Genomic DNA, 22,005 nt, shown 5'->3' on the forward strand with positions numbered 1-22,005 from the left:
CTACAATTTTAGATAGTTAGCTAGCTACTATTCTCTTAAGTAGCTTCCTAATAATATTAAGCAGCGTAATCGGCCAGTATGCCTTTACCGTGGTATAGGATAGCTTCTGTAGTTTCTGGAGGACTACTATAATAGAGTCTTTAAACGGTTTTAGGTAATGTCCAATTGCTATATAGCTGCTAAAGAGTTTAGCCAGCACTAGGGCTAGCTGCTCTCCACACGTCTTAAGGAATTAATTAGTGATCTTCTTTAAACCTAGGGCCTTATTAGGGGCAAGCCCCTTTAAGGCCGTAATAATATCCTCCTCCTTAACTACTTCCTTTATTATTCGCGGCTCTAGGTATACAAACCCTAGTATATTACTAAGGTCCGCCTCTACCAGCAGCGGAAAAAACTACTCTATAAGGATGGTGGCCTTCTCCTTATTATTATAGTATAGGGTCTCCTCTTCTAGTCTACTAATAGGAGGAAACTATAGTAGGGCCTTCGGCTTCCCGTCCGCTATACGCGCCCATTTTACTATCCTCTATATCCCTTTAGGGTTATTTATTAGCTTTTTAACGGTCCTCCTCCATAGCTTATTAGCCTCTTATTAGATTACCCTTTTCTTCTTATTCTATATAACTCTATAATTAATCTAGTTAGGTACTAACTAAGAGACCTTCTATGCCTAAAAGGCCTATTAGGTTTCCTTTACCACTTCTATACATTCCTCTAACTATACTTTAGAGGCTTGCGGCAAGGGCCATGCGTTAAGTACTATTTTTACTATAGTATTCTTAATTGCTTAGTATATAGCCTCTACTAGTATGTTTAGTTTATCTCTTATATCGTACGGGAGTCTATATAGGGGCTAGAGTTAGCCCTCTAGCTTACTCTATACTACCTTCTAATTAGCCTTCTTTTATAGCGGTCTTCTAGGTAAGGGGGGCCCCTCTAGCGTCTTTATGTCCACCTCTATAATAATAAAAAAGTAATTAGACCCTATATGCTAGCAGTTTTATCTTTAACTCTATAGCAGCCTATTAGTAATCTAAGGGGAGGTAAACACTAGGTCTAGCGTACTCCTTAATATGCCCTTTACCTATATCTCTATACCCGCCTTAGTAGCTAGGCTTAGGCTAGCTGCCTCTATAGCGCGGATAAGGTTATCTACCGCATTATCCGCGTATATTACTATTACACCCCCCCAGAAGGGGTAGTATAGATTAAAATTACCTAATAGTATATATTCTTCTTCGGCCCTTAGCAGCTCCGGTAGCACATAAATACTACTATTTGTTTATTAGGGGTTATAAATATTATAAATCTAGATAGTCCTCTTATAGCCCTCTAGCTTAATTATATATACGTCCGCTAAGTAGTATATAGGCGCCTATTTATTTATATTAATAGCCTTATTTATATAGAAGCAGACCCTTATATTACCTACTCCCGCGTATACTAGGTAATAGAATTTTATAGTATATATTATATTTCCTTAATCCCTCCGCTATAGCTCTTAGATAGCTAATATATCTAGCTAGGAGTCCACTTACTCTACCTCTTATAGGAAGTAGAGCAGTACGCCGTTCCTACTATTATTAGTATTATATTATATAATTATAAATGTTTTCCGGTGTCCTAATATAAAAGGTCCATACTAGCCTCTAAGTTAGCTAAGTCAGTGCCCTTTAGCGTCCGTTTACTTCCTTATAACGCAGTTTTAGAGCCTCTAGATACCTCTCTCCAAATCTAGGCTTCTACTTCCACCTCTATATTAAACTCTATATTTAGTAAAGGCTTCTAGATTACTAGGATTTAAATTAGGGCGTATATACTACCATATAGTGCTATTTAGAGTATTAATTAGAGGGTTTTCTGGCCTATTTCCTTCCTAGAATAATTAAAAGTCTACGGCCGGCCAACCTTCTAGGGGGCTTCTTCTACCTATATAGAGCTCTCTTACGTAACTATCTCCTTTAGCTTCCTTTTCTTAGCTCATTATAAGACCTCCTTAGTGGTGATCTTATACTATAATTATAATTGCTGTCCGCTTATAGGTACCTTATATGTAACCGACTACGGTACCCTACCAAAACACTACCTTGTCTCACTAGCGTACCACCTTGTTTCAGTTGCCTAGCCCTTGACTCGCTCACCGACTCGGTCTACTTTCATGTATTTATACCACTTGATTTCCATAGATTTACAATAAAGTTGCTCGTTCAATTCCCACATACTGTAAAGCTTACATTATAGGTACCTACGTAGTATATTAGCGTATAGGCCCTAATTACTATAGCCTTCTCCTACTATATCTACTTAACACTATACGCCCCGTTTTATACCTCATAGTCTACTTTATAGTTAATACACTTTTTAGGTAGATCTCCTATACATTTACTAGTATTATATTACCCAGCGCAGCGTCCGCATCTAGCTTCTCTCCTATAACTCTTAGCTATATAGTTAAAGCCTTAGCATTTAAAGCACTACGTTACTAGAAACGTTATCTTGTGCCTTATAACTAGGTAGTAGTCTTCTCCTAAAAAGAGGCCCTAATTAAATAGCGCATTTGCTAACTTTTCTAACTATATACCTATAATAAGTAACAATTTAACCTTTTATCCCGTTCGGACTCTTCCTAGCCTTTTTCACTCCAGCCTTTCTACTATAAGCCCCACTATAGTACAGTTCTGCTTTATTATATCTTCTATTATCTACTTAGCCTTTAGGCCTTAAATGGCGAGGCTTATAGGTACCGCGTAGACCTCTACTAGTACTAGCGGAACAGCTAGTATAGTAAAGCGTCTAAGGACCTTCGTCCACTCTATTTCTTATAGCAACCTATCTTTTATATCTTTATCCATAATATACGCCCTAACGTTACCGCTTTATAACTTCTTTACGGCCTATATCCTATAGGTGTCTAGGGGTCCTACGGCCTGGAGTTTATATACCAGGGCTTAGCTATTCTACTTTAAGGTTTCCTTACGGTCGGCGGCGTCGCCTATGCGGATTATAATCTTATATACTTCTATAGGTTTATAGGCAGCTTATCTTATAGCTTGGGGCATTATAGGTATAATAGCAGCAACGTGTGCGTACAACAGCGGGCCTATAGACGTCGGTCCGCTCTTTATAGCCATCGTTACGGCCTTTCTAAGGGCGCCAATATTTATCCGGATTACCTTTATATCCTAAGCATATTGCTCCTAGGTTCCTTAGGTCCAGATAAGCTCTACTAATATAGTAAAGGCTATCTAAAGGGTTATAATCGCGGTAGTAAGGAAGGAGAGCATAATAGAGCGCTCCTTGTCTACATCAAGAGATCGTTTCTATAGTGCCTACTAGGTTTATTCTACGGTTTATATAATCTATAGAACGCGTTCTTAAAAGGCGCGCTATTCAATTGGGGTAGTTAGGGTAGTTAGGGTTAGGGTTAGGGGTTTATTTATTTATTGTGATCCGGTTTTAGGGGCTGTATATTAAAAAACACCACATATACCTCCACTAACGCCAAATTGGGGTGTATAGTTTTAATAGGAAGGGTTTCTGTAGTCCTCTAGAGCTCGTAGGAGCTCTATTGGGCTTGTTTCGCAGGTTTCTTTAGCGGGCGATTGCATTGTGTTTTTTCGTATTCTAGTTTATAGTCCGTAAATATATTTAAGTTCCTTCTTAGGAAAAAAAGGTAGTTAAGCTTTAGATAATATTAGTAACTTAGTTAATTAAGGCATAAGTATAGCAAGAGGGACGCGTAGGCCTATATAATTAGTAGTCTATAAAAAAGGATTTAAAGCTAGAGAAAGGAAAGGAGACGGAGGGTAGCGCCGCTTAACGTTATATACAATCCTCTAGTCACGTGACGGCAATTGTCTGGAACTATGTGAAACTGTCTGCGACTGTCTACGACTGTCCGCCATAATCCACCGATATCCATCACAGTTTCTACCAGTTTCCACCAGCGCCGTAACACCCTGGCAATGTGCCTTACATTAGGCGCCAATAATCCTTAATACTACTTTCTATGTGCAAGCCTATATAAATTAGCACTGCTAAATATATATACAGCTCCTGCCTTAATATAAGCCTCCACCTGCGTAGAAATTCCTTATCCTCTAAAGATGGGTGTAGTTCTGCATTTTTGTTTATATACTCCACGAGCTAGTTAAGCAATTCGTCCGTCCAAAATAGCCTAAAAAGCTATACAGGACCCTTATTGTCGATATTTTCTGGAAGCTTTAGCTGGCCATATTCGTTTTTATTAAATATTGGGAGAGGATCAAAAGTAGGCAGTGGTTTGGGCTCTGGTGGAGGCTTTTTTCCAATCCAATTTTTGGAAATAGGATATTGAGTAGGCTGCACAAGGTCTATATCATTGGATGTATAGTTACGCACCATCTTGGTGGCGTATTTGATTGATAAAGTTGTCTATTTACATCTTGACGCGAGAGGGTTGATGTTCTTGATCGCGCGTGCACGGGCCACATTTTATAGCACCTATCCATGCAAGGGATACCGCCTCTATTAATATATATTATAAAGATATATATATACGCGTTATTATAAAGCTTCGGTAAAGTTTAATAAGTGATATATTGCCAAGAAACTCGTGTCTGCAGTGTTTGATTGCCCTTAGGCTTAATTTAGAAGGGGATAGCTCCCTACTTACAGTACGTGTTGTTATTAAAAACAAGCGTGGACCGTTGCTGTCAGCTGGCAGTAATCATGGCTGCTATCTAGTAACACTCTCAGTTACCTCAATTGCTAGTTGCCTCAAATAATGAATCGTAAGCGTTGCCGTGCGTATTGCCAATTGCCTATTGCTTCCACGTCTTCCTACCCTCCTACCTTCTGCGTTCAGCTCGCACAACATTTGTTATGGCCTAAGTCGGTCTGTAGGACAGCGGCACAGAATCTGTGTGCCGTGGCAGTCGACTTAGCACAAAGGTCAGAGCTGACGGTGTTGTTGGTGAGATTTTAACTATCTCGTCGCACGACTGCGGCTGATGAAACGCCTGGGTGCGTTTCAGAGACATGGCGGTGCCTGAGGCGTCAACAAAGCCGACAAGCGGCTGCCTAAGCGGCAGCCTGGCCAGCAGGTAAGCCTATGGCACACTCCGTATCGCTTCGCCACAAGCTAAAAGGGTTTTTCCGACCATGATGCTTCGGAGCGTTTCCATTGGGGTCGTTGAGTGAAGGCTTGGGTGGTGACGAGAGGCTCCTGCCTGGAGCATCAACCCACATCTCGACATCATCTTTGCCCTGTGCAAAGGCATCTAGCAACCGCCATTTCCATTCACTTCCGAAATTCATATTTGGTTCTCTTTTGACACACGAGCAATATAAAGCTCTACCGTTGTTTCAACTTCGCATCTTTTACCATCCCCGCCTCCAGCTCTATAACTCCAGCTCCAGCTCCAACCACCCTGCTACTTCGCAGCCACTATCACCATGAAGCTCACTTTCAAGGTACCTCTCTCCGCCTGGTGCTCCGAGTTAACACAAAGCTGACTTAAGCGCTCCAGGATCTGAAGCAACAGAAGTTCGTCGTTGATGCAGAACCTTCTGAAACGGTACGCATAGCTCTCGGATCTACGAAAGCTTGCAGGAAAGCTGACAAATCATTTTCATTTAGATCGCCGATGTAAAGGCAAAGATCGCGGCCGAGAAAGGATGGGAGCCTTCATTACAGAAGTTGATCTATTCAGGTACGTTGGCACTCTCGCGGACATGCTGTGTTGAGCATCGCCAAGGCCATTGGTTCTAACAGCTTCCATAGGCAAGATCTTACAAGATTCCAACACTGTAGAATCATATAATATTGAAGAGAAGGGTTTCGTTGTATGCATGGTTTCGAAGGTTAGTTCTTATGGAAAGGTTACATCATAGTCACCGTCCTCCTGCTCACACCCTCTAGCCAAAGCCAGGATCATCAAGTAAGCCTGCGCCCTCAACACCGGTTCCAGTAGCAGTGCAGACACCTGCTGCTCCAGCAGCCCCCACTCCGTCAAGTTCTACAGCTCAACAAAATGTCCCCGCCACCCCCTCCCCCGCACCTGTCAGTCAAGCGCACTCCAATGACCCGATTCGATTCAACGACCCATCGGCTTTGACAATGGGAAGTGAGCGGGATGCCGCCATTGCGAACATGGAGAGCATGGGTTTTGCCAGAGCGGATATTGATCGCGCCATGCGGGCAGCTTACTTCAACCCTGATCGTGCGGTTGAGTATCTCCTAACAGTAAGATAATCTTGCCTACTAACGCATATCTCAACTTCTGCTAACGTGAACCTTGTAAGGGAATTCCGGAGAGTGCCCTCCAAGAATCCCATGCTTCGCCAAGACAAGCCCAAGGTCCGACTTCGCCCCCTCCTGCTACTGGTGGAAACACAGCCGCTGCTGCTACAACTGGAGGAGGTGACGAGCCCGTCAACCTCTTCGAAGCTGCTGCACAAGCTGGGCAAGGCGGCCGGGGCCCTGGTGGTGCCCGAGCAGGTGCAACAGCAGGAGCTCAAGCAGGTGCTGGAGCTGGAGGTGCGGCGGCTTTGGGCGCAAGCAGCCTGGAATTTCTACGTAATAATCCACAATTCCAGCAGCTGCGGCAAGTTGTGCAACAGCAACCTCAGATGCTGGAGCCGATTCTGCAGCAAGTAGGCGCTGGGAATCCCCAATTAGCGCAAATGATTGCCAGCAATCCGGAGCAGTTCCTCTCACTTCTTGCTGAAGATGCTGATGAAGACGCGCCTCTGCCACCGGGCGCTCAGGCTATCAGCGTCACCGAGGAGGAACGGGAAGCTATTGAGAGAGTAAGTTAGACAACTGTCTGGCAACCGTTCACATGCTAACATATGCAGCTATGTCGCCTTGGATTCGAACGGGACCTCGTCATCCAGGCATACTTTGCTTGTGACAAGAACGAAGAGCTCGCCGCAAACTTCCTATTCGACCAGCCGGAGGACCCTGATGAGCAATAAGTAGACTCAGAAAGCTACTGCAGGTTTTTGGAATGCCTCCACGACTCATGCCCTATAACGATTGAGCACGACATGTCACGGTCATTTTGCCCCGAACTGATGGCGTTGCATTACCCTGCTCCTCATAAGGCTGGCATTCCTTATTTCTTTCTCTAGTTATTGCGGCATGGGGTATCTCTTTTTTCATGCGTAATGGTAAGATACCTTGCTAGGGATGCTATCTTTCTGACGATGCTGTCGGACCGGGCAGACTGGAATGTAGATAGCCCGGCCCTTATGGAAATGCAATAAAATAGCTTCTCCAAGCAAGTCCTTTCTGTTTTTTTACTTAATTAGATGAATTAGTGAAAACTTCCGGTACGTTATGCCCACAAGAACCACAATTTTATCTGCACGCAGGCTAATGCCATGCCACAGAAGAGCCTACCTCCGTATTGTACCACCGCCCCGGTGTCACAGGCGGGATCCATAATATAACTACCCACCCTTCAAATTTCTAGCCAATCAACCCAGCCCGGTTTCAAAGTATTCCGGCCCGTACGGTCGGTAAGATAGAGTCGAAATATAGCGCAAATTTCTACGCAATATAGACTAAAAGCCATGTGCGCGACGACAAATCATCTAGAAAATCGACTAAGCTCTTCTTATACACCTTAGATATAACAAAAGCGCAGCAAGGTAGAACTAAAGTAATTGCAGAAATCCAAAGAAACCAATTATATGAATTCAGGTAGATGAAATACCACTTTCTCTTTTAAACCAGTGTAAAGTCATAAACCAGGAACAATGGAACCGAGGCTAGATAGATAAGTACAGAAACTACCATAAGTAGTGCTAGGATATAGAAAAGGATCAGTAGTAATATTAAGGATAGGTTAGCTCCTATAAATTCCGGCAAGGTTGGAAATGTGAATTTAATTCCTTTTCTCTCAGAATACGCCGCATAACGTTAATGAGATAGAACAAGGTTATTATTAGTATCCCAACGAGGGCCCTTCCAGCTAACCTAGTCCGAAATGAATCCAAAGCTGCCATCAAACGAGTACAGTCAAAACTCTTTAGTACGATATTTGATTACAACGATATACTCTATATTACGATCTACACCCCTTGATCAAAGTTGTTTTAGTGTAATATTACAATATACTGACTATTTACAATATCGTTAAGTTTTCCCTACCAAAATCGTTATAACCAGTAGAGANTTTGTATGGGAGGGGCCCTACTTGGCCCGTAAGGTAGATGCCCTATACCCTTTTAGGATACCCGGNCACGTAGCGGCCTCTTATTTCCTGCTTATTAACCTAACACGTGACTCTATGTATAACAATACCATTGGTATTACGATACGATCGGCCGTACGACCTGCATCGTTATAAAGAGTTTTGACTGTACACGCATGCGCGTCGCTCTCTAGCTCATTCCGGGACGGGAGTTTGCCCCGGCTCCAGTGCCGTACATGCTAGCCCAATGACCAAAAATGAAAAGCAGTAACTGCTAGCAAGCACAACGGTTCGAGTTTCGTGCAGAGCCTCGTGTAGAGCTTTTATACGCGGAGCATTCGTACAGAATAATAACGTTTAATTAAAAATATATACCCACTCTGCAAACTCGTGCAAACTCCTGAGCCAATCAGCGGCTCAGACTAACTGAGCCAATAGAACCTCGCGCTACCCCTAGACCCCTACACCCCCAAAATTCCTCTGCGAAGCGTCTGAGAGATGCAACTTGTATGCCATCTCTAACGCGCATTAAACTTAAATAGCTATACTAGGGCCAATTTAGCAGCTATTACTATAGTTCACGATGCATTTATATTATAACCTCTCCTACTAATATATTCTAATTAATTAAACTAGCTAAACCAACGTATTAGGGGGCAAAGTAACCACCTCCATTAATACGGCGGCCGTATTCTACTACTACGCCTCTATATACCCTTAAACTTTTTAAGGTACCTCTTATACCCTATTACAAACAGCTTATCCGACTTTACTATACCGATATAATATTAGTAGCTGTTTGGGTAGGGTGTATGATTATTGTTGACCAATCTATTTAACTCCTCTTTCTCCCGTATTTCGTCCAAAGAAAGGCTACCAAGATAGTAACAATAGATATTCGCCCGACCAACGCCACAGTAACTGCTTTTCGAATAATAGGATAGTATCCTTCCAACATAGAATTGACAGCACTCCCCCTTGAACCTAATACATCTCTTCTTGATCTTCCCCAATGCCTACCTACACCCAATCCACCTATTCCGACCTCTCCAGGTTGCACCTCCTCTACTGATCCGCTCTCCGACAAATCTTGCTTCGGCATCCCTGCTGCATCAACTCTCTCGTCAATTACCGCTGATGCTGGCGCAGCGTCATTTGGTGTTTGCATCATTTCTATCTGCTTCTGTTTTCGGAAGGAATACGACATGGCCCATAATGTGAAACGAACATCCCAGTTCGTAAAAGTTGGATATGTCCAGAGCTCTAGTGCCTTATGAGGCGGTATATGCTCCAAGAAGTCCGAGATCACGCCTAGGGTGAGGCCCCAGAGAAGGAGGGGTTTCTGCGTGGCTGTTGAGCCAGCTTTCCCGCTCTTCCGCCATCGTTTTAGTTTTCCGTCTGTGGAGCTTTTACCGCCAGCTTCGAATTCTGGAATAAATCCGGGTATGGAGCTGCAGTATATGCTTTCCGAAGGAATGAGTTGTACTGCAGCAAACATCATCTTACTGAGCATAGCCTGTAGAAACCATCTCTTAATGCCCAATTCTTGTTTAGCTAAGCGATTCGAGACGTCCGCATACTCATACGTCCTTTGTGCGGGGGAGAGCAAAGCGCGCAGAGAGACCCAGTGAATCGACGCGACTTCTGTAGGTTGTAACCGGAGAGGAGGAACGTCATGATGGGTAAGGAGGAAAACGTACGGGCAGAGCACCATTAATCTAAGAGCTGTCGGTCAGCTTGACACTTCGTTTCAATCAGGAATAGGATTCATTTACTTACGGCACTTTCCCCCACGATGTGGTAACGACTCGTTGTGGCAGGTTCCCAATGCAGAGCGCATGTGCGTAGGACAAATCTACGCCCACCTCCTCCATAGCTTCTCGGACCGCCGTAACCTGATCATCCTCGTCTTCCGGGTCTCTCTTACCGCCTGGGAGGGCTACATGGCCATTCCATTTGTCCCCTACCCTGGTTGCGCGCTTGATGAACAATATTTCCGGGTCCCCATGCTTGACCCAATCTTGGTCAAAGAAAGTGTCTAATACATCTTTGAGAGAAAGCTTGCGGTCAGAGGCAGCGGAGGACCTGCGGCGCTGGCCGTAAGGACGGGCATGCCTGGATTGTGGAGCGGGCCAGTGGGAGTGATGCGGCTGAATGCGGAGGATCAGAGCTACTGAAGCTCGACGCTGGGCAGTTGGAGGACAGGCCACCTCCGAGTAAGGATTTGCTGTCAGGTCTAAAAGAACGGCTTTTAAATGTTGAATAAGCTCTTCATTTCCACCCTCCATCTTGTCTATGTGGATCCTAGAATAGTTGCCGTCTATGATCCTCGGCACGATCTCCGAAGTCCGGATGTAAGAATGAAAATGTTTATCAAATTACTGAGGAAAAGAGAAAATCAATATAGGCTACGCTCCTCAAAATAAGTGAGTAAAACAAGCGGCATATAGTATTACAAATAGAGCAATTAGTATTTATATCGCGTACAGCGTGTTTTCTTGCATTCATAGGCGCTAGTCTAATTTAGGGTCTCATATAGCCGGTGTTTCGGATTTTTATTTTTCCTGAATGCACAGCCTTGCGAGCTTGGATAGAGGGGCAGCACAATCGTCAGGGAAGTTAAAACTTATCGAGAAAATCCATTGAGGCACAGGCGAAAGGCATCGTCTTTGTTTTCAATTCCTTCTGTAACTACTTCTGTCCACTTAATTTGGAAAGAATCGTCCTGCTACTGAACTAGCTGCTGGAAATACCGTCGCAATGTCTTCAGATGGCGGGCAGAAAACGGGTGCTTAGCGCTCATCTCCCTCCAATGAGGTATCCGCTAACCTCGGCCAGCTATTTTATCTGTGTACGACAAGACAGGTCTTCTAGACCTTGCGAAAGGCCTCCAGGATCGAGGAGTCAAGATGCTTGCATCTGGTGGAACCGCACGAATGATTCGTGAAGCCAATTTCCCGGTCGAAGATGTTTCAGCCATCACGAAAGCTCCAGAGATGCTTGGAGGACGAGTGAAGACTCTACATCCAGCGGTCCATGGCGGCATATTGGCTAGAGATCTTGCTTCAGACGCGAAAGATTTGGCCGAACACAGTATTGAGAAGGTGAGATGAAAGGTGGAAAACGTAGCGGCTAGATACACTCCACTAGGGAACACTAGTGGAAAACGAAAATGAGACATCAATGCTGACGTATTATAATATCTAGATCGACTATGTAGTCTGCAATTTATATCCATTTTCGGAGACTGTCGCAAAGATCAACGTTACAATACCAGAGGCTGTGGAGGTGCGAACCGTATCATCCTATATTTAAAAAGTACCATCTCTGACGCAGCATAGGAGATTGACATAGGTAGTCTCCTTCTGAGTACCTTTGGCACAGCACCAAACTGATGAAAAGTACCTTTCTAGGTGGCGTCACACTACTTCGAGCGGCGGCCAAGAACCACTCCCGAGTAACCATCATTAGCGATCCTAAGGATTATCATGACTTCCTAACAGAACTGGAGAAAGACGGAGAAGTATCTGAAAAAAGCCGACAGATGTATGCACTGAAGGCATTCGAGCAAACAGCAGACTATGACACTGCGATCTCAGACTTCTTCAGGAAGAAGTACGCTAGTGATGGGTTCCAACAATTGGCACTGCGATATGGCGCGAACCCGCACCAGAAACCTGCAACCGTGTTCATGAAAGACTCTAGGTTGCCTTTCAAGGTCCTTTGTGGAGCACCAGGATACATTAACCTTCTCGACGCTTTCAACTCATGGCCACTGGTGAAGGAGCTTAGTCAGGCTCTGCAATACCCAGCTGCTGCGAGCTTCAAGGTAAGGGGGTTAGCAAAATTTTAGGTGGTAGCTGAGCTAACTGGTTTGAAGCACGTATCACCAGCTGGTGCTGCTATTGGAGTGCCCCTAAGCGAGGTTGAGAGGAAGGTCTACATGGTTGATGATATAGATGGCATTGGAAGTTCCGGCCTTGCGCAAGCCTACGCCCGTGCACGAGGTGCTGACCGCATGTCGAGTTTTGGTGACATGATTGCACTATCTGAGGAAGTCGACGTATGTTAAACAAGCCCTTCTTCCATAACCTATCGTTGACTTGAGTATCATATAGGTTCCCACCGCAAAGATCATCAGTCGGGAAGTTTCTGACGGTGTCATCGCACCAAAGTACTCGGATGAAGCGTTAGAGATACTAAAGAAGAAGAAAGGTGGAAAATACTTGATCCTAGAGATAGACCTAGAATATGAACCACCAGCGACTGAAACGAGAAGTGTGTATGGGATCAACCTCCGGCAACATCGTAACGACGCTCGCATCTCACCATCGGATACGTTCAACACTATCATCACTCCCAAAGACTTTGGCGCATTGCCTGAGTCCGCGTTACGGGATCTTACTGTTGCCACAATTGCCCTAAAATATACCCAAGTGAGTGAGAAGAACAGAACCCTCTCAAGACGATAAAACTTAGTCTTTTTAGTCAAATAGTGTTTGTTATGCTCTCAATGGGCAAATCATTGGCTTAGGTGCCGGCCAACAATGTAAGTCCTGCCCCTTGCTCACCTACGTTTGTTTCGAACAAAAAAACTGACAGTTTCTTAGCACGTATTCATTGCACGCGTCTTGCAGGTGACAAGGCCGATAATTGGTGGATGCGCTTCCATGAACGTACTCTGTCCCTCAAGTGGAAGAAGGGTACTAAACGGCCCTCCAAATCGAATGCGATCGATATGATATGTAGCGGCTCTGTGCCCGAATCTGGTATAGAACGTGAGGATTTCGAGGCGAATTTTGAAGAGGGACAGGTTCCGCAACCATTTAGTGCAGAAGAACGCAAGGCATTCCTGGAGAAACTATCAGAAGTGGCTGTGAGCTCCGATGCTTTCTTCCCATTCATTGACAACGTGTTCAGAGCAGCAAGGAGTGGAGTGAAGTATATCGCGGCTCCAACGGGCAGCCAAAATGATCAGGCTGTTTTCGATACAGCAGAAAAACTGGGTATTACGTTTGTGGAGCAACATATCCGACTTTTCCATCACTAGAAAGGGATTATGGATTTCTATGCCAAAATTAGCGGCGAGGATCACAAAAGTTCTGGGCAGTGTCTTGATTTGTAAGACAGGTCATTGGCTACGTAGCTACCATTGCACTACGTATCTAGAGACTAGACCGCTCAACCGTCTGCCTCATTTAGATCTCCAGGGTTAGGAGTGTAGTCCAGCAACTACTGCGAATTGACCTCGCTGTGCCAGTTTGTCGGCCCGAATCAGGACTGTGATTCAGTCTACCCGTACATTCTGCTTCATACACTTCCATAATAGGCCGTTCATAATTCCATTAACGCATGTAATCACCTAGAACAGAGCTCGGGCTTACACTGTCTTTTCGGGTCCCACCAAAAACGTTGATAATCCTACCAATCAGTCGGGACAAATTTATCATCGTTTTTAAGAATAATTAATCACACCCCAGGCCGTTAGTCAATCGAACTCGAAATGTTCCGTGCGTGATTAACACTTGCTTTCAGCTATATGTGCTTAACTTTTGATGTTGCACTATTGTAGGCCGAACCTTGCATCCCTACCAGCCTTACGAGAACTTTGTCATAACCCTCGCAACTTCACCTGTCAAGCCATTTGTGCAAAATTGCCAATGCCCAAACCAATTCAATTATGTAGTCCCGAAATCACCATACCACACATTACAGCGTTGATATTCCCTTTTCCCTGGCCCGAATAACAAGAAAATGTAAGGGCTATCATAGTCACTCATAGCGCTTATACGCTCATCGTAAAAACATGCAATGCAATATGAGCCACCAGACCATACATGCCATACTCCCCACGCCCTAAATTACGGCACCATGAACCCATCTCCCTGCATCAGCGGCTCCGTCTCAAGCGTCAAACTCCGCTCCAGCGCCTCTTTCATGCTCAGCGCCGCACGGCCTCTGAAATTACCTCTCTTCCCCAACGACGTCGTGACCTCCTTTTCCTCGCGCCTGGAATTAGCCCCAGTCTGCCCGCCCACACACTTGCCGCTCCCCCACCTGGCATCCGCCGCCGCCTTCCAGATGGCCGTGACATCGACCGTCATCTCCGGCGTGTAGTAGAGGCGGCAATCCGCCTCCTCGTAGCGGAACTGCAGCGGCACGCCGGACGTGTCGTTCTGGCGCAATCCATCACGAACATTGGCGCCCGGCGGCGCGGCGGCGCGCGCGAAAGGCGTGTCGGAGTAGTAGTCGCGCAGGACGCTGCTGTTGTAGCGCTGCTGCTGGTCCGGCGCCGCGTCGGTGATGGCGCCCTGCGCGAGCGCCTGGATGTAGCCCCACTGGTAGTAGCTGGTGCCCTTGACGCCGCCGACGGCCTGGATCGCGTTGCGGTTCGAGCGGCCCCCCATGGCGATGGTCTTCACGCCGCCTTGCTGCCGCATCAGCTCTGAAAAGATTGTGCAGGTCGATGCACAGTAGCCGTCGTAGACGATGACGATGTTCTCGGCTTTGAAGGGCTGCTGGGTGAAGTTGGCGCGTGGGCCGTAGCCTGTGATGTCGATGCCGCCGGAGTTGTATTCTATGAGGACATCGGACAGGTTCCAGCGCGCGATGAAGGTGAAGTTATCGCCATTGTAGGTCACCGGGCCGAATTTGTCTGCCCAAGACTTGAAGGGTTGGTAGTTAACATTGGCATCGGTCTGATAGTCGAAGTATGTAGCTTGCGCTTCAGATATCGTGGCGTTGGGTTGAGTAATTGAGCGTGGGTATGCTGTTGCAAAGGCGCTGGTGCTCTGTCCGATTAGGTCGAGGGCTTCGTGTGCGCGGAATCGCGTCGCACCGTAGGGTAATATGGATGGGAACAGTTGCTTAAACATGTCGTAGCCTTGCAAGATGGTACCACCACCATTGGCCGAGACGTCGATGATCAACTTAGTCTTGCCATCTGCAACGGCTTTTGGAAGAAAGTTCTGAGTGGTTTGTTGGAAGGGTATCTCGGCACTGACATCTCCAACAAAATTGGGCACTGAAAGAACTGCAACATCTTCGTAACCGGGCGCGTCAATATAGTATCCGTTGATGAGATTCTGAGGACCCTCCACTACGACAGCAGGGTAGCCAGGGGGTGAGCTTCTAGTAGCTGCAGCGACCTTCACTTCGGTCGTGGTAGTGGCTGCAATGGCTTGTTTATTAATGTTCGCCTGGCTAGCTTGACCGGCCGCCCCGTAATAGAAGTAATTCTTGGCAAGGTCCTCGCCAGACTCAATACCTCGGAAGTTAACTAGCACTCGGGCGTAGTTTTGGAAAGTGCCCGTGGTGCCGTTGGCAAACTTAAGCGTAGTGGTAGGACCAGGGTAGACCCACCGACCACGTCCACCGCCAGTGAAAGTTCCAGTTCCGGTGCCAGACCCTCCAAGCGACACTTGGGCGAGCTCATAGAAGACGTTGTTGTAGAGTGCATCCCGATCTTGCAGTGAGCCCCACTGGCTCCAGTTTTCGAGGAACGTATTAACATCCTCGCCATCGATTGATACTACGGCAGAAGGAGTATACGAGATGTTATTGAAATGCGAGCCAAGGACATCGGTGTAAGCGAACACAGCAGGCAATTTTTGCCCGTCTTCGGAAACGGAGACCAACGGTACAGTCCTACCAAAGTTGAAGACGTTACCCACGGAATCTGGCACGAAGGTGAAATGGCCGTCATGCGCAGATTGGATGAGTTGGTAGAGCGCCATTCCGAACTAGAAATATGTCAGGTACGTTCTTAAAATGAGCTCTAATCTCCTCTAGCCGCATCTTGTAATAACTGCGAGAAGTGAGAAGCGGAAGTTGGTGCTAGTATCATCGAAAATACTTAATCTTGAATGCAGCTTTGTGATGTGCCGTCCTTGAAAATCACGCGCCCGCCAATCACATCCATCCATCCGAACCCTCAACACCTTAGGGAAATTCCCTCCGGAATACGTGAAAAAATTGGTGGCAACTCACCTCATACTCTCCTCCATAAGCACCAGCAGTCACATTCGCCTCAATCGCATCTAGTCCGCCCAAAATATCCACGGCCCGCTGAATCTTGGCCACGTACTCGGTAGGTGGGTTCTTCAAAAACGAAAGCGTGCTCTGCCAATTGATATATGGCCGAATTTCACTAAGTAGCACTTTGGCGGAAGTAACATTGAGCGGGACACTCTTGATGCAGTCCATGGCCATCTTCGCAGGTACAGTCGGCGATGGATTGACTTGGTTAAAATAGGCCAAGGATACAGAAGCGCATGGTGTGGTCGTGTTGGTAGCATTTTGGCGTGCATGGAGGACTTGAAGTTTTGGTGCTGGAGCTGCGACCGGAGTGGAAGAGGTTAGGGAGAGTAAGCTTGCTAGGGCAGCGAATGTTGTGATACGCATTATTATGTGGGTTCGAAAGCTTTAGAAAACGGGTCGTAATCGATACAGTGCTTTTGTTGAATTGCTTCAAGGTCCTTTCAACAAGTAAATGCTAGTGCAGTGACGGTGGTGAAACCCTTTTGGAGCAAACTTGACCAAAGACGAGTGAGGCTGAAGGGATATATATGTGGAAAAAAAAGATGTGCAATGAGTGAACCCGGGCCCAAACAACTTCGCCCCAAAACGAGTGGCACCGCGGGATCAACGGGAATAAGACTTAGGAAGAAATGTGGTTGAGGGCGCGGCCATGTGGGGTGAATATGAGTAGCACAAAGCTCCGAAGGGGATGTTCTGGTGGAGCTACGGGGCGTCAAACACGGTGTGCAAAATATATAGTAAGTACAATCTCTCGCAGCAGTGACGCAAGTTGCCTTGTTAAAGAAAAATAGAAGGGCTAGGCGCACTGTCAATGTTTGCCCCATAGCTCGTGGAGCACCGCCTCTGCGGCCGTTGTTTGGGAGACGACCGCTGGTTACCATGCACTAGCGTGCTGGCCTTTTCAACCAGATCTCCATGCAATTCAAGGTACTGCCAATCGGACCTGAAAAGATGCCAGATCCGGACCTACGGCAAGCGCGTTGGCGGTGCTGCGTCACGCGAAGAGGTGACATTTGTGGAGATAGTCCCTGTGTATCCTTACCGGTTCGAAGCATGCGAAAACTTACAGAGGGACTGGTTGTCAGGGGGCCGAGAGTAGTGCAGGGCATGAGGGTCACACTCATAAAAAGGCCATTCGTTTGGTTGGTCTTGAGAACAAGCGCATGACAGCGAATACAGCAGTGACAGGAGGGAAAGCTGCTGGCAGTGGTCGACAGACGTCGAATTGCGGGAGAGGCGCCGCCTTGACCTTGTCATTCATCCTTGCAACCAGTGCCCAGCAGCCTCTTGTGCCGACCACCCCAACATCCGATGTGACTGTTGGTTAGTAGGGCACATCAAAGGATCAGCATCAGGGATGCAATCTCTCCGAATCACGGCAGTCTGCAAATGATGATTTGCTATGCTCAATGTTCTCGAAATTGGGAATTTTAGTGCCGTGACCTACTAATCTTGCTCAAACGAAACTGCTGTAATAGTCTTCTTCAGAGCTTCTGGAGACGGCCTTCTTTGGGAAGTTCCAAGATCTGCTGTCAGATTCCGCCTTCGCTATATGATTGCGGCGGTGCTTCTCAGCATGACGCCAGCCTTGTCGAGTACCTCCTTTCACGAACACGATTGTGTCTTACCTAATGACGAGTTGTTTTCGTCGAAGTATTCTGGCCATAAGCCAAGCGTACGGCTTGCAAAGCACCCAGCCAATGCTGACAAAATGCACCGCCGGACATATGGCAGGCTTGCACATCCAAATTCGAGTGTGGTAGAATAGATTGCTACCTCAATGTAGAATAACGGGGAGTTACATCTCCCAACGATCTGCGCCAGAAGCAATGTGGCAAGAGTGGCATCCTCATCGGCCACCTAAAATATAATTAATGGTCACAGGAAGGATATTGCGGTACAAACGCTCATCCATCAATGCCGCACTCCGATCCCTGAATATCATTGCTGAGAGACAATCGACCAGTAGCAATGACGTAAGGCTGAAAGGTTGCACCCATCAGGTTAGGTACGTCTGTACTTTCGAACGCTATGCAAGGCCAAAATGTGCTGGTTCATACGGGATGACAAAATGGACGCGTACAAAAAGCGCCGCCTGAAACTTTAATACTCCTGAACCATACGCTTGTCTCGGCCAGGAACATATTATAGCATTAAACAAGCAGCTGTATACATCACGTAGAATACAATCTTGTGAGACGTATACAAATACACAAGACTAATTGAACGTCACAGGTAAAACAAAGTGTCCAGAAATGGAAATTGCTTGCGTGAAACCCAGAGCGCTTTTCTGTGAGACCATTGCGACTTGCACGTCCATTACACTTCTCGGAATTCCGCACTGCCCCAACTAAGCTACGGAGTATATGTCCACAGACTTATACTAATTCGATGTGTTCGTAGGATGTTGAATTCACACCCTTGTCCCTATTTGCGTCACCCGTAATAATCGCATTATACTGTAAACGGATGTCAGCTCGCATTGTTAATCCTCCAAGGGGCACAGCACAGAACCCAACTTCACCACATTTTACGAATACGTACCTTAAATCCAAAATTCAGGCACAGCGCTATAATTAGACCTAAACATACTACCACTGGACCAAATCGATTGTCAAAGTCCTTCCCGCTCCTCTGATGGATAAGGCTGTTTCTGTACATGTAAATTCCATAGCCCCACAGCAATGTGAAGAGTGCAACAAGTGTATAGACCACAGCGAGCGCTTTGGCAACCCCGTTCGTCTGCCCTGCGGCGTTGTAAAGACCTAATGAAAGCGAGGCAAGCAGGATAGTAACATGCTGCCACTTAATGAAGGTACGCTGGTTAGCAAGCCAGACTTTCGCCTCCACTCTGACAGGACCTTGGTCTTTAATCCACACCCCAGGGTCGCGAACGCCAGGAGGTAGTTTCACTTGGCGCTGTTGGTGAGCGCGGGCGTACTTTGACGACGAGAATGAAGGCAAGAGGGACCGTAGACCCGTGGATTTGGCGAAAGGAGATTGATCCCAGCTGGCGTGTGTGCTATCTTCGTCAGAATCTATCTCCTCGCCGACTTTATCTTTGCCATTCGTTTTCGTTGCGTGCGACAATGAAGATCGCGCATCGATCGACGATCTAAGAGGAGTACGATCTCTGAGAGACGTTGGACCTGCTGGTGAACCGACGGGAGAGCGAACAGCAGGCTTGAAGCTGGGGCTAGCTCTAACGCCAAATAAGCTACCCACAGCAAATTCGTCTTCTGCAGCCTTGGCCTTTCGTTCTTGTTCTTCTTCAAAGGCCTTCTGAGGTTCTTGTCTGATATCAGTGTCGACTTCGCTTCGCCAGAATGGGAAAATGTTGACATTGTCCTCGAACAACATTGCCACACCATGAACAAACTTGGAGAACCGAGGGGCTTTCTTGACAAGGTGAGAGTTCATTAGGTCGTCCACCCACTCGTACCTCTTCCTACCCTTGATTTTGATTTCTAGTAGTGCAAATGGGAACCGGTTTATTTCGCCCTTCCGGATGCCATCAAACGGATACTCCATTTGAGCATCGTCAATATCTCTTCGGTGCCAATCATCAGGGTCTCGGCAAGGCCTGTCCATGTCCAAGGCATCTTCACGGATCAAAGCTAGATTTGTATCCATAGATATCCTGACTCTATCATCTCCGGGTATCTGGAAAGCAGTGCGTGTATAGTTTGCTCGCAGGATAGGTTGAAGCTCGTTGTCTTTGATGAATGTTTGGATATCATCCACCGTCTTCTGGAACTCCTCCACCTCATTGCTTTCTTCTCCGACCCTTTCCTGAAGCTTTTGTATACTCTTTTCCATCTTGTACGTATCCTTGATGAATGGCTGAACGTATTTGTCTTTTATCGGGAATCTCTGCTCCTCACTGCTATTCCCATCATTGATTACTTTCCTCTCGAAGAGGACATCAGGTTTTTCTGCCAGCTGGCCATACCAACGGAGACGCAATGAAGCTGCATCCGGTTCATTGTTAACCTTATTCGTGTAAAGAGAGAAACTGGGGTTATCAAAATATATAGATGTAAGGGTAGGGTCACGTTGGGAGCCTTCGGCAATCTTGGAAGTTTGCGGGTTGTATACAAGCACGGGAAGGCGGCGAAGGATGACCGTCTTTACCTCAAGGAGGTTCTCAGGATGTACCCAGACTAGTAACTCGTTAGCAATTGTGTCTCTCGAGGGAGAATTAGCGTACATTTGTGTGAAGTAAAGCTTTCACCCCCGATTTGGCTATCAGAGAACGACAGAGCTTCTTGTTTCTTTCCCTCCAAACTCTGTCGGACGAAAGAGTACATCGCCGATAGCCTGTATAGTAGTGGTGAGTAGTCCTCCTTGTTGAAAGGCAACTCTGAAAGCCGCGCTTCGAGGAAGGCTCGAAGCTTGTAGGCCTCACCGCGCTTCCTATCATGCTTCTTCGTAGCCTTGTAGAAAGCCGTGTAGTTGATACGGCTATACTTCTCCAGCTCATTGACCTCCTTGGTGATGTTATCCAACTCCTTGAGGACTCCTTTCAGAATCATCTCCCTCTCCACCGGGCTAACCTCCGACTTCTTCTCTCCATTGTCTGCAGAGGAATTTGCATCACCAGCCTCTGTTTGTTCAGGCTTTAAGCCAACTGCCAATGGGTCTAGTTTCGCTTCGCAGGCTGATGTCCTGTCACGCAACTTCTGGTAGGTCTCGACTTGGAAAGAATGCACCTTCTCCAACTGGACGTTGCAGAGCTCGTCCACAAACGCACTCTCATCATCCGCTGTCCACTGATCATCCTCTTCCTCAATTGGCGAATCGATGTCGCTCTCCTTCAACAGCTTCTTGAGCTTATCATAGTCAACGTACTTGTCCTTCCATGGCGGATAGATGGTCTTGCGGAGGGTGCTGCCGAATCTCATGCTAAATGGTAAAGATAAGGTTCAAATTGCTAGAATAATTAGCTGTAAAGTTGCTAGGAATGACAAGCTGGAAGGACGTAGGACAAGGAAGAACGAAGCTCTTGAGGCCGGTGGGGAGCAGAGATTGTGAGCAGAGGTCATGCCCAATCAAAATGCACGTGGCGGGGGTGACAACCGAAACAGATCGCCTGCCGCCCCGCCTGTTGGGGTGTCTACCACCCGCCCGTTATCTTTCGACAATCCCATCAAAGCTATGTATCACATCGGCGTGGGGTTATAGGTAATCCTTAACATAAATTTTTGCCACAATTCAAATATACTTCAGAAAATTTGGGGTAATATTAGTCATCTATTTCATTTAACGTGTTTGACCACTCACCACACCAGTCCTCGGGCCACCCTCAAAATGTTAGTAAAGTCAGCCCCAGTAATTTCAACAACCACTTATTATTTTTGCTTGTAATTAATAATAATGAGTATTTATAACATTTTAATATTCTTTTCTTAATTATAGACCTTTAGCTTAAAGATAAGATATTTAAGTAGAGATTCTGGCCCGCGATATCCCTTGCATCGATAGTATACTTAGAGCTGTGGCCCGTGCACGCGATTAAAGAACATCAACTTTGTCGCGTCGCGTAGAGAATAGATAACTTCATCAATTAATTACACCACCACAACGGTTCGTAACTATATTTCTAATGATATAGATCTTATACAGCCTACTTAATATCCTACTTCCAGAAGTCAGGTCGCGAAAAAGCCACCGCCAGCCCCCGAACCACTACCTTCCTGTCACGGCACTGACCTGACGCATACTGTTTCATACTGTCTCGTACTGTTCCCTACTGTTGGCTGGCCCACCACTAGCGACTTAG

The 22,005-nt window shown here is 46.4% G+C and overlaps 5 protein-coding genes across 5 annotated transcripts; 2 read left to right on the plus strand and 3 right to left on the minus strand.

The window, feature by feature from the left end:
* Positions 1 to 5,436: 5,436 nt before the first annotated feature.
* Positions 5,437 to 6,960, plus strand: K441DRAFT_686455 (UV excision repair protein Rad23; the record flags this gene model as incomplete). Its single annotated transcript, XM_067651990.1, has 7 exons — positions 5,437 to 5,454; positions 5,511 to 5,558; positions 5,621 to 5,693; positions 5,765 to 5,844; positions 5,903 to 6,226; positions 6,286 to 6,792; positions 6,841 to 6,960. 7 exons carry the CDS (start codon positions 5,437 to 5,439, stop codon positions 6,958 to 6,960), a joined length of 1,170 nt encoding a protein of 389 aa, XP_067505074.1.
* A 1,908-nt stretch (positions 6,961 to 8,868) lies between these two features.
* On the minus strand, positions 8,869 to 10,662 carry K441DRAFT_608987 (uncharacterized protein). Its single transcript, XM_067645493.1, has 2 exons — positions 9,963 to 10,662; positions 8,869 to 9,901 (listed from the first exon to the last, which is right to left on the minus strand). The coding sequence occupies exons 1-2, from the start codon at positions 10,469 to 10,471 to the stop codon at positions 9,019 to 9,021; spliced, it is 1,392 nt and encodes a 463-aa protein (XP_067505075.1). The 5' UTR covers positions 10,472 to 10,662; the 3' UTR covers positions 8,869 to 9,018.
* Positions 10,663 to 10,795: 133 nt separating this feature from the next.
* Positions 10,796 to 13,698, plus strand: K441DRAFT_658285 (AICARFT/IMPCHase bienzyme). Its single transcript, XM_067648316.1, has 9 exons — positions 10,796 to 10,971; positions 11,022 to 11,287; positions 11,391 to 11,471; positions 11,525 to 11,537; positions 11,597 to 12,012; positions 12,064 to 12,246; positions 12,302 to 12,619; positions 12,672 to 12,732; positions 12,794 to 13,698. The coding sequence occupies exons 1-9, from the start codon at positions 10,944 to 10,946 to the stop codon at positions 13,231 to 13,233; spliced, it is 1,806 nt and encodes a 601-aa protein (XP_067505076.1). The 5' UTR covers positions 10,796 to 10,943; the 3' UTR covers positions 13,234 to 13,698.
* A 56-nt stretch (positions 13,699 to 13,754) lies between these two features.
* Positions 13,755 to 16,975, minus strand: K441DRAFT_608991 (peptidase S41 family protein). The gene is made up of 2 exons (XM_067645494.1): positions 16,173 to 16,975; positions 13,755 to 15,925 (listed from the first exon to the last, which is right to left on the minus strand). The coding sequence occupies exons 1-2, from the start codon at positions 16,584 to 16,586 to the stop codon at positions 14,045 to 14,047; spliced, it is 2,295 nt and encodes a 764-aa protein (XP_067505077.1). The 5' UTR covers positions 16,587 to 16,975; the 3' UTR covers positions 13,755 to 14,044.
* A 1,657-nt stretch (positions 16,976 to 18,632) lies between these two features.
* K441DRAFT_634250 (SPX-domain-containing protein) lies at positions 18,633 to 21,231 on the minus strand. The gene is made up of 2 exons (XM_067646402.1): positions 20,434 to 21,231; positions 18,633 to 20,386 (listed from the first exon to the last, which is right to left on the minus strand). The coding sequence occupies exons 1-2, from the start codon at positions 21,125 to 21,127 to the stop codon at positions 18,744 to 18,746; spliced, it is 2,337 nt and encodes a 778-aa protein (XP_067505078.1). The 5' UTR covers positions 21,128 to 21,231; the 3' UTR covers positions 18,633 to 18,743.
* Positions 21,232 to 22,005: the final 774 nt, after the last annotated feature.

The sequence above is a fragment of the Cenococcum geophilum genome, assembly GCF_001692895.1.
Source record: "Cenococcum geophilum 1.58 unplaced genomic scaffold K441scaffold_16, whole genome shotgun sequence".
NCBI lineage: Eukaryota > Fungi > Ascomycota > Dothideomycetes > Gloniales > Gloniaceae > Cenococcum > Cenococcum geophilum.

Coding starts and splice junctions, on each gene's coding strand:
- K441DRAFT_658285 (XM_067648316.1), top strand. CDS start 10,944: ATGTCTTCAGATGGCGGGCAGAAAACGG. Junction 12,013..12,063: donor CAGCTGCTGCGAGCTTCAAG/GTAAGGGGGTTA, acceptor ACTGGTTTGAAG/CACGTATCACCAGCTGGTGC. Junction 12,733..12,793: donor CTTAGGTGCCGGCCAACAAT/GTAAGTCCTGCC, acceptor ACAGTTTCTTAG/CACGTATTCATTGCACGCGT.
- K441DRAFT_608991 (XM_067645494.1), bottom strand. CDS start 16,586: ATGCGTATCACAACATTCGCTGCCCTAGCAAGCTTACTCTCCCTAACC. Junction 15,926..16,172: donor CTTATGGAGGAGAGTATGAG/GTGAGTTGCCAC, acceptor ACATATTTCTAG/TTCGGAATGGCGCTCTACCA.
- K441DRAFT_634250 (XM_067646402.1), bottom strand. CDS start 21,127: ATGAGATTCGGCAGCACCCTCCGCAAGACCATCTATCCGCCATGGAAG. Junction 20,387..20,433: donor AAGCTTTACTTCACACAAAT/GTACGCTAATTC, acceptor ACGAGTTACTAG/TCTGGGTACATCCTGAGAAC.
- K441DRAFT_608987 (XM_067645493.1), bottom strand. CDS start 10,471: ATGGAGGGTGGAAATGAAGAGCTTATTCAACATTTAAAAGCCGTTCTT. Junction 9,902..9,962: donor ACATCGTGGGGGAAAGTGCC/GTAAGTAAATGA, acceptor GACAGCTCTTAG/ATTAATGGTGCTCTGCCCGT.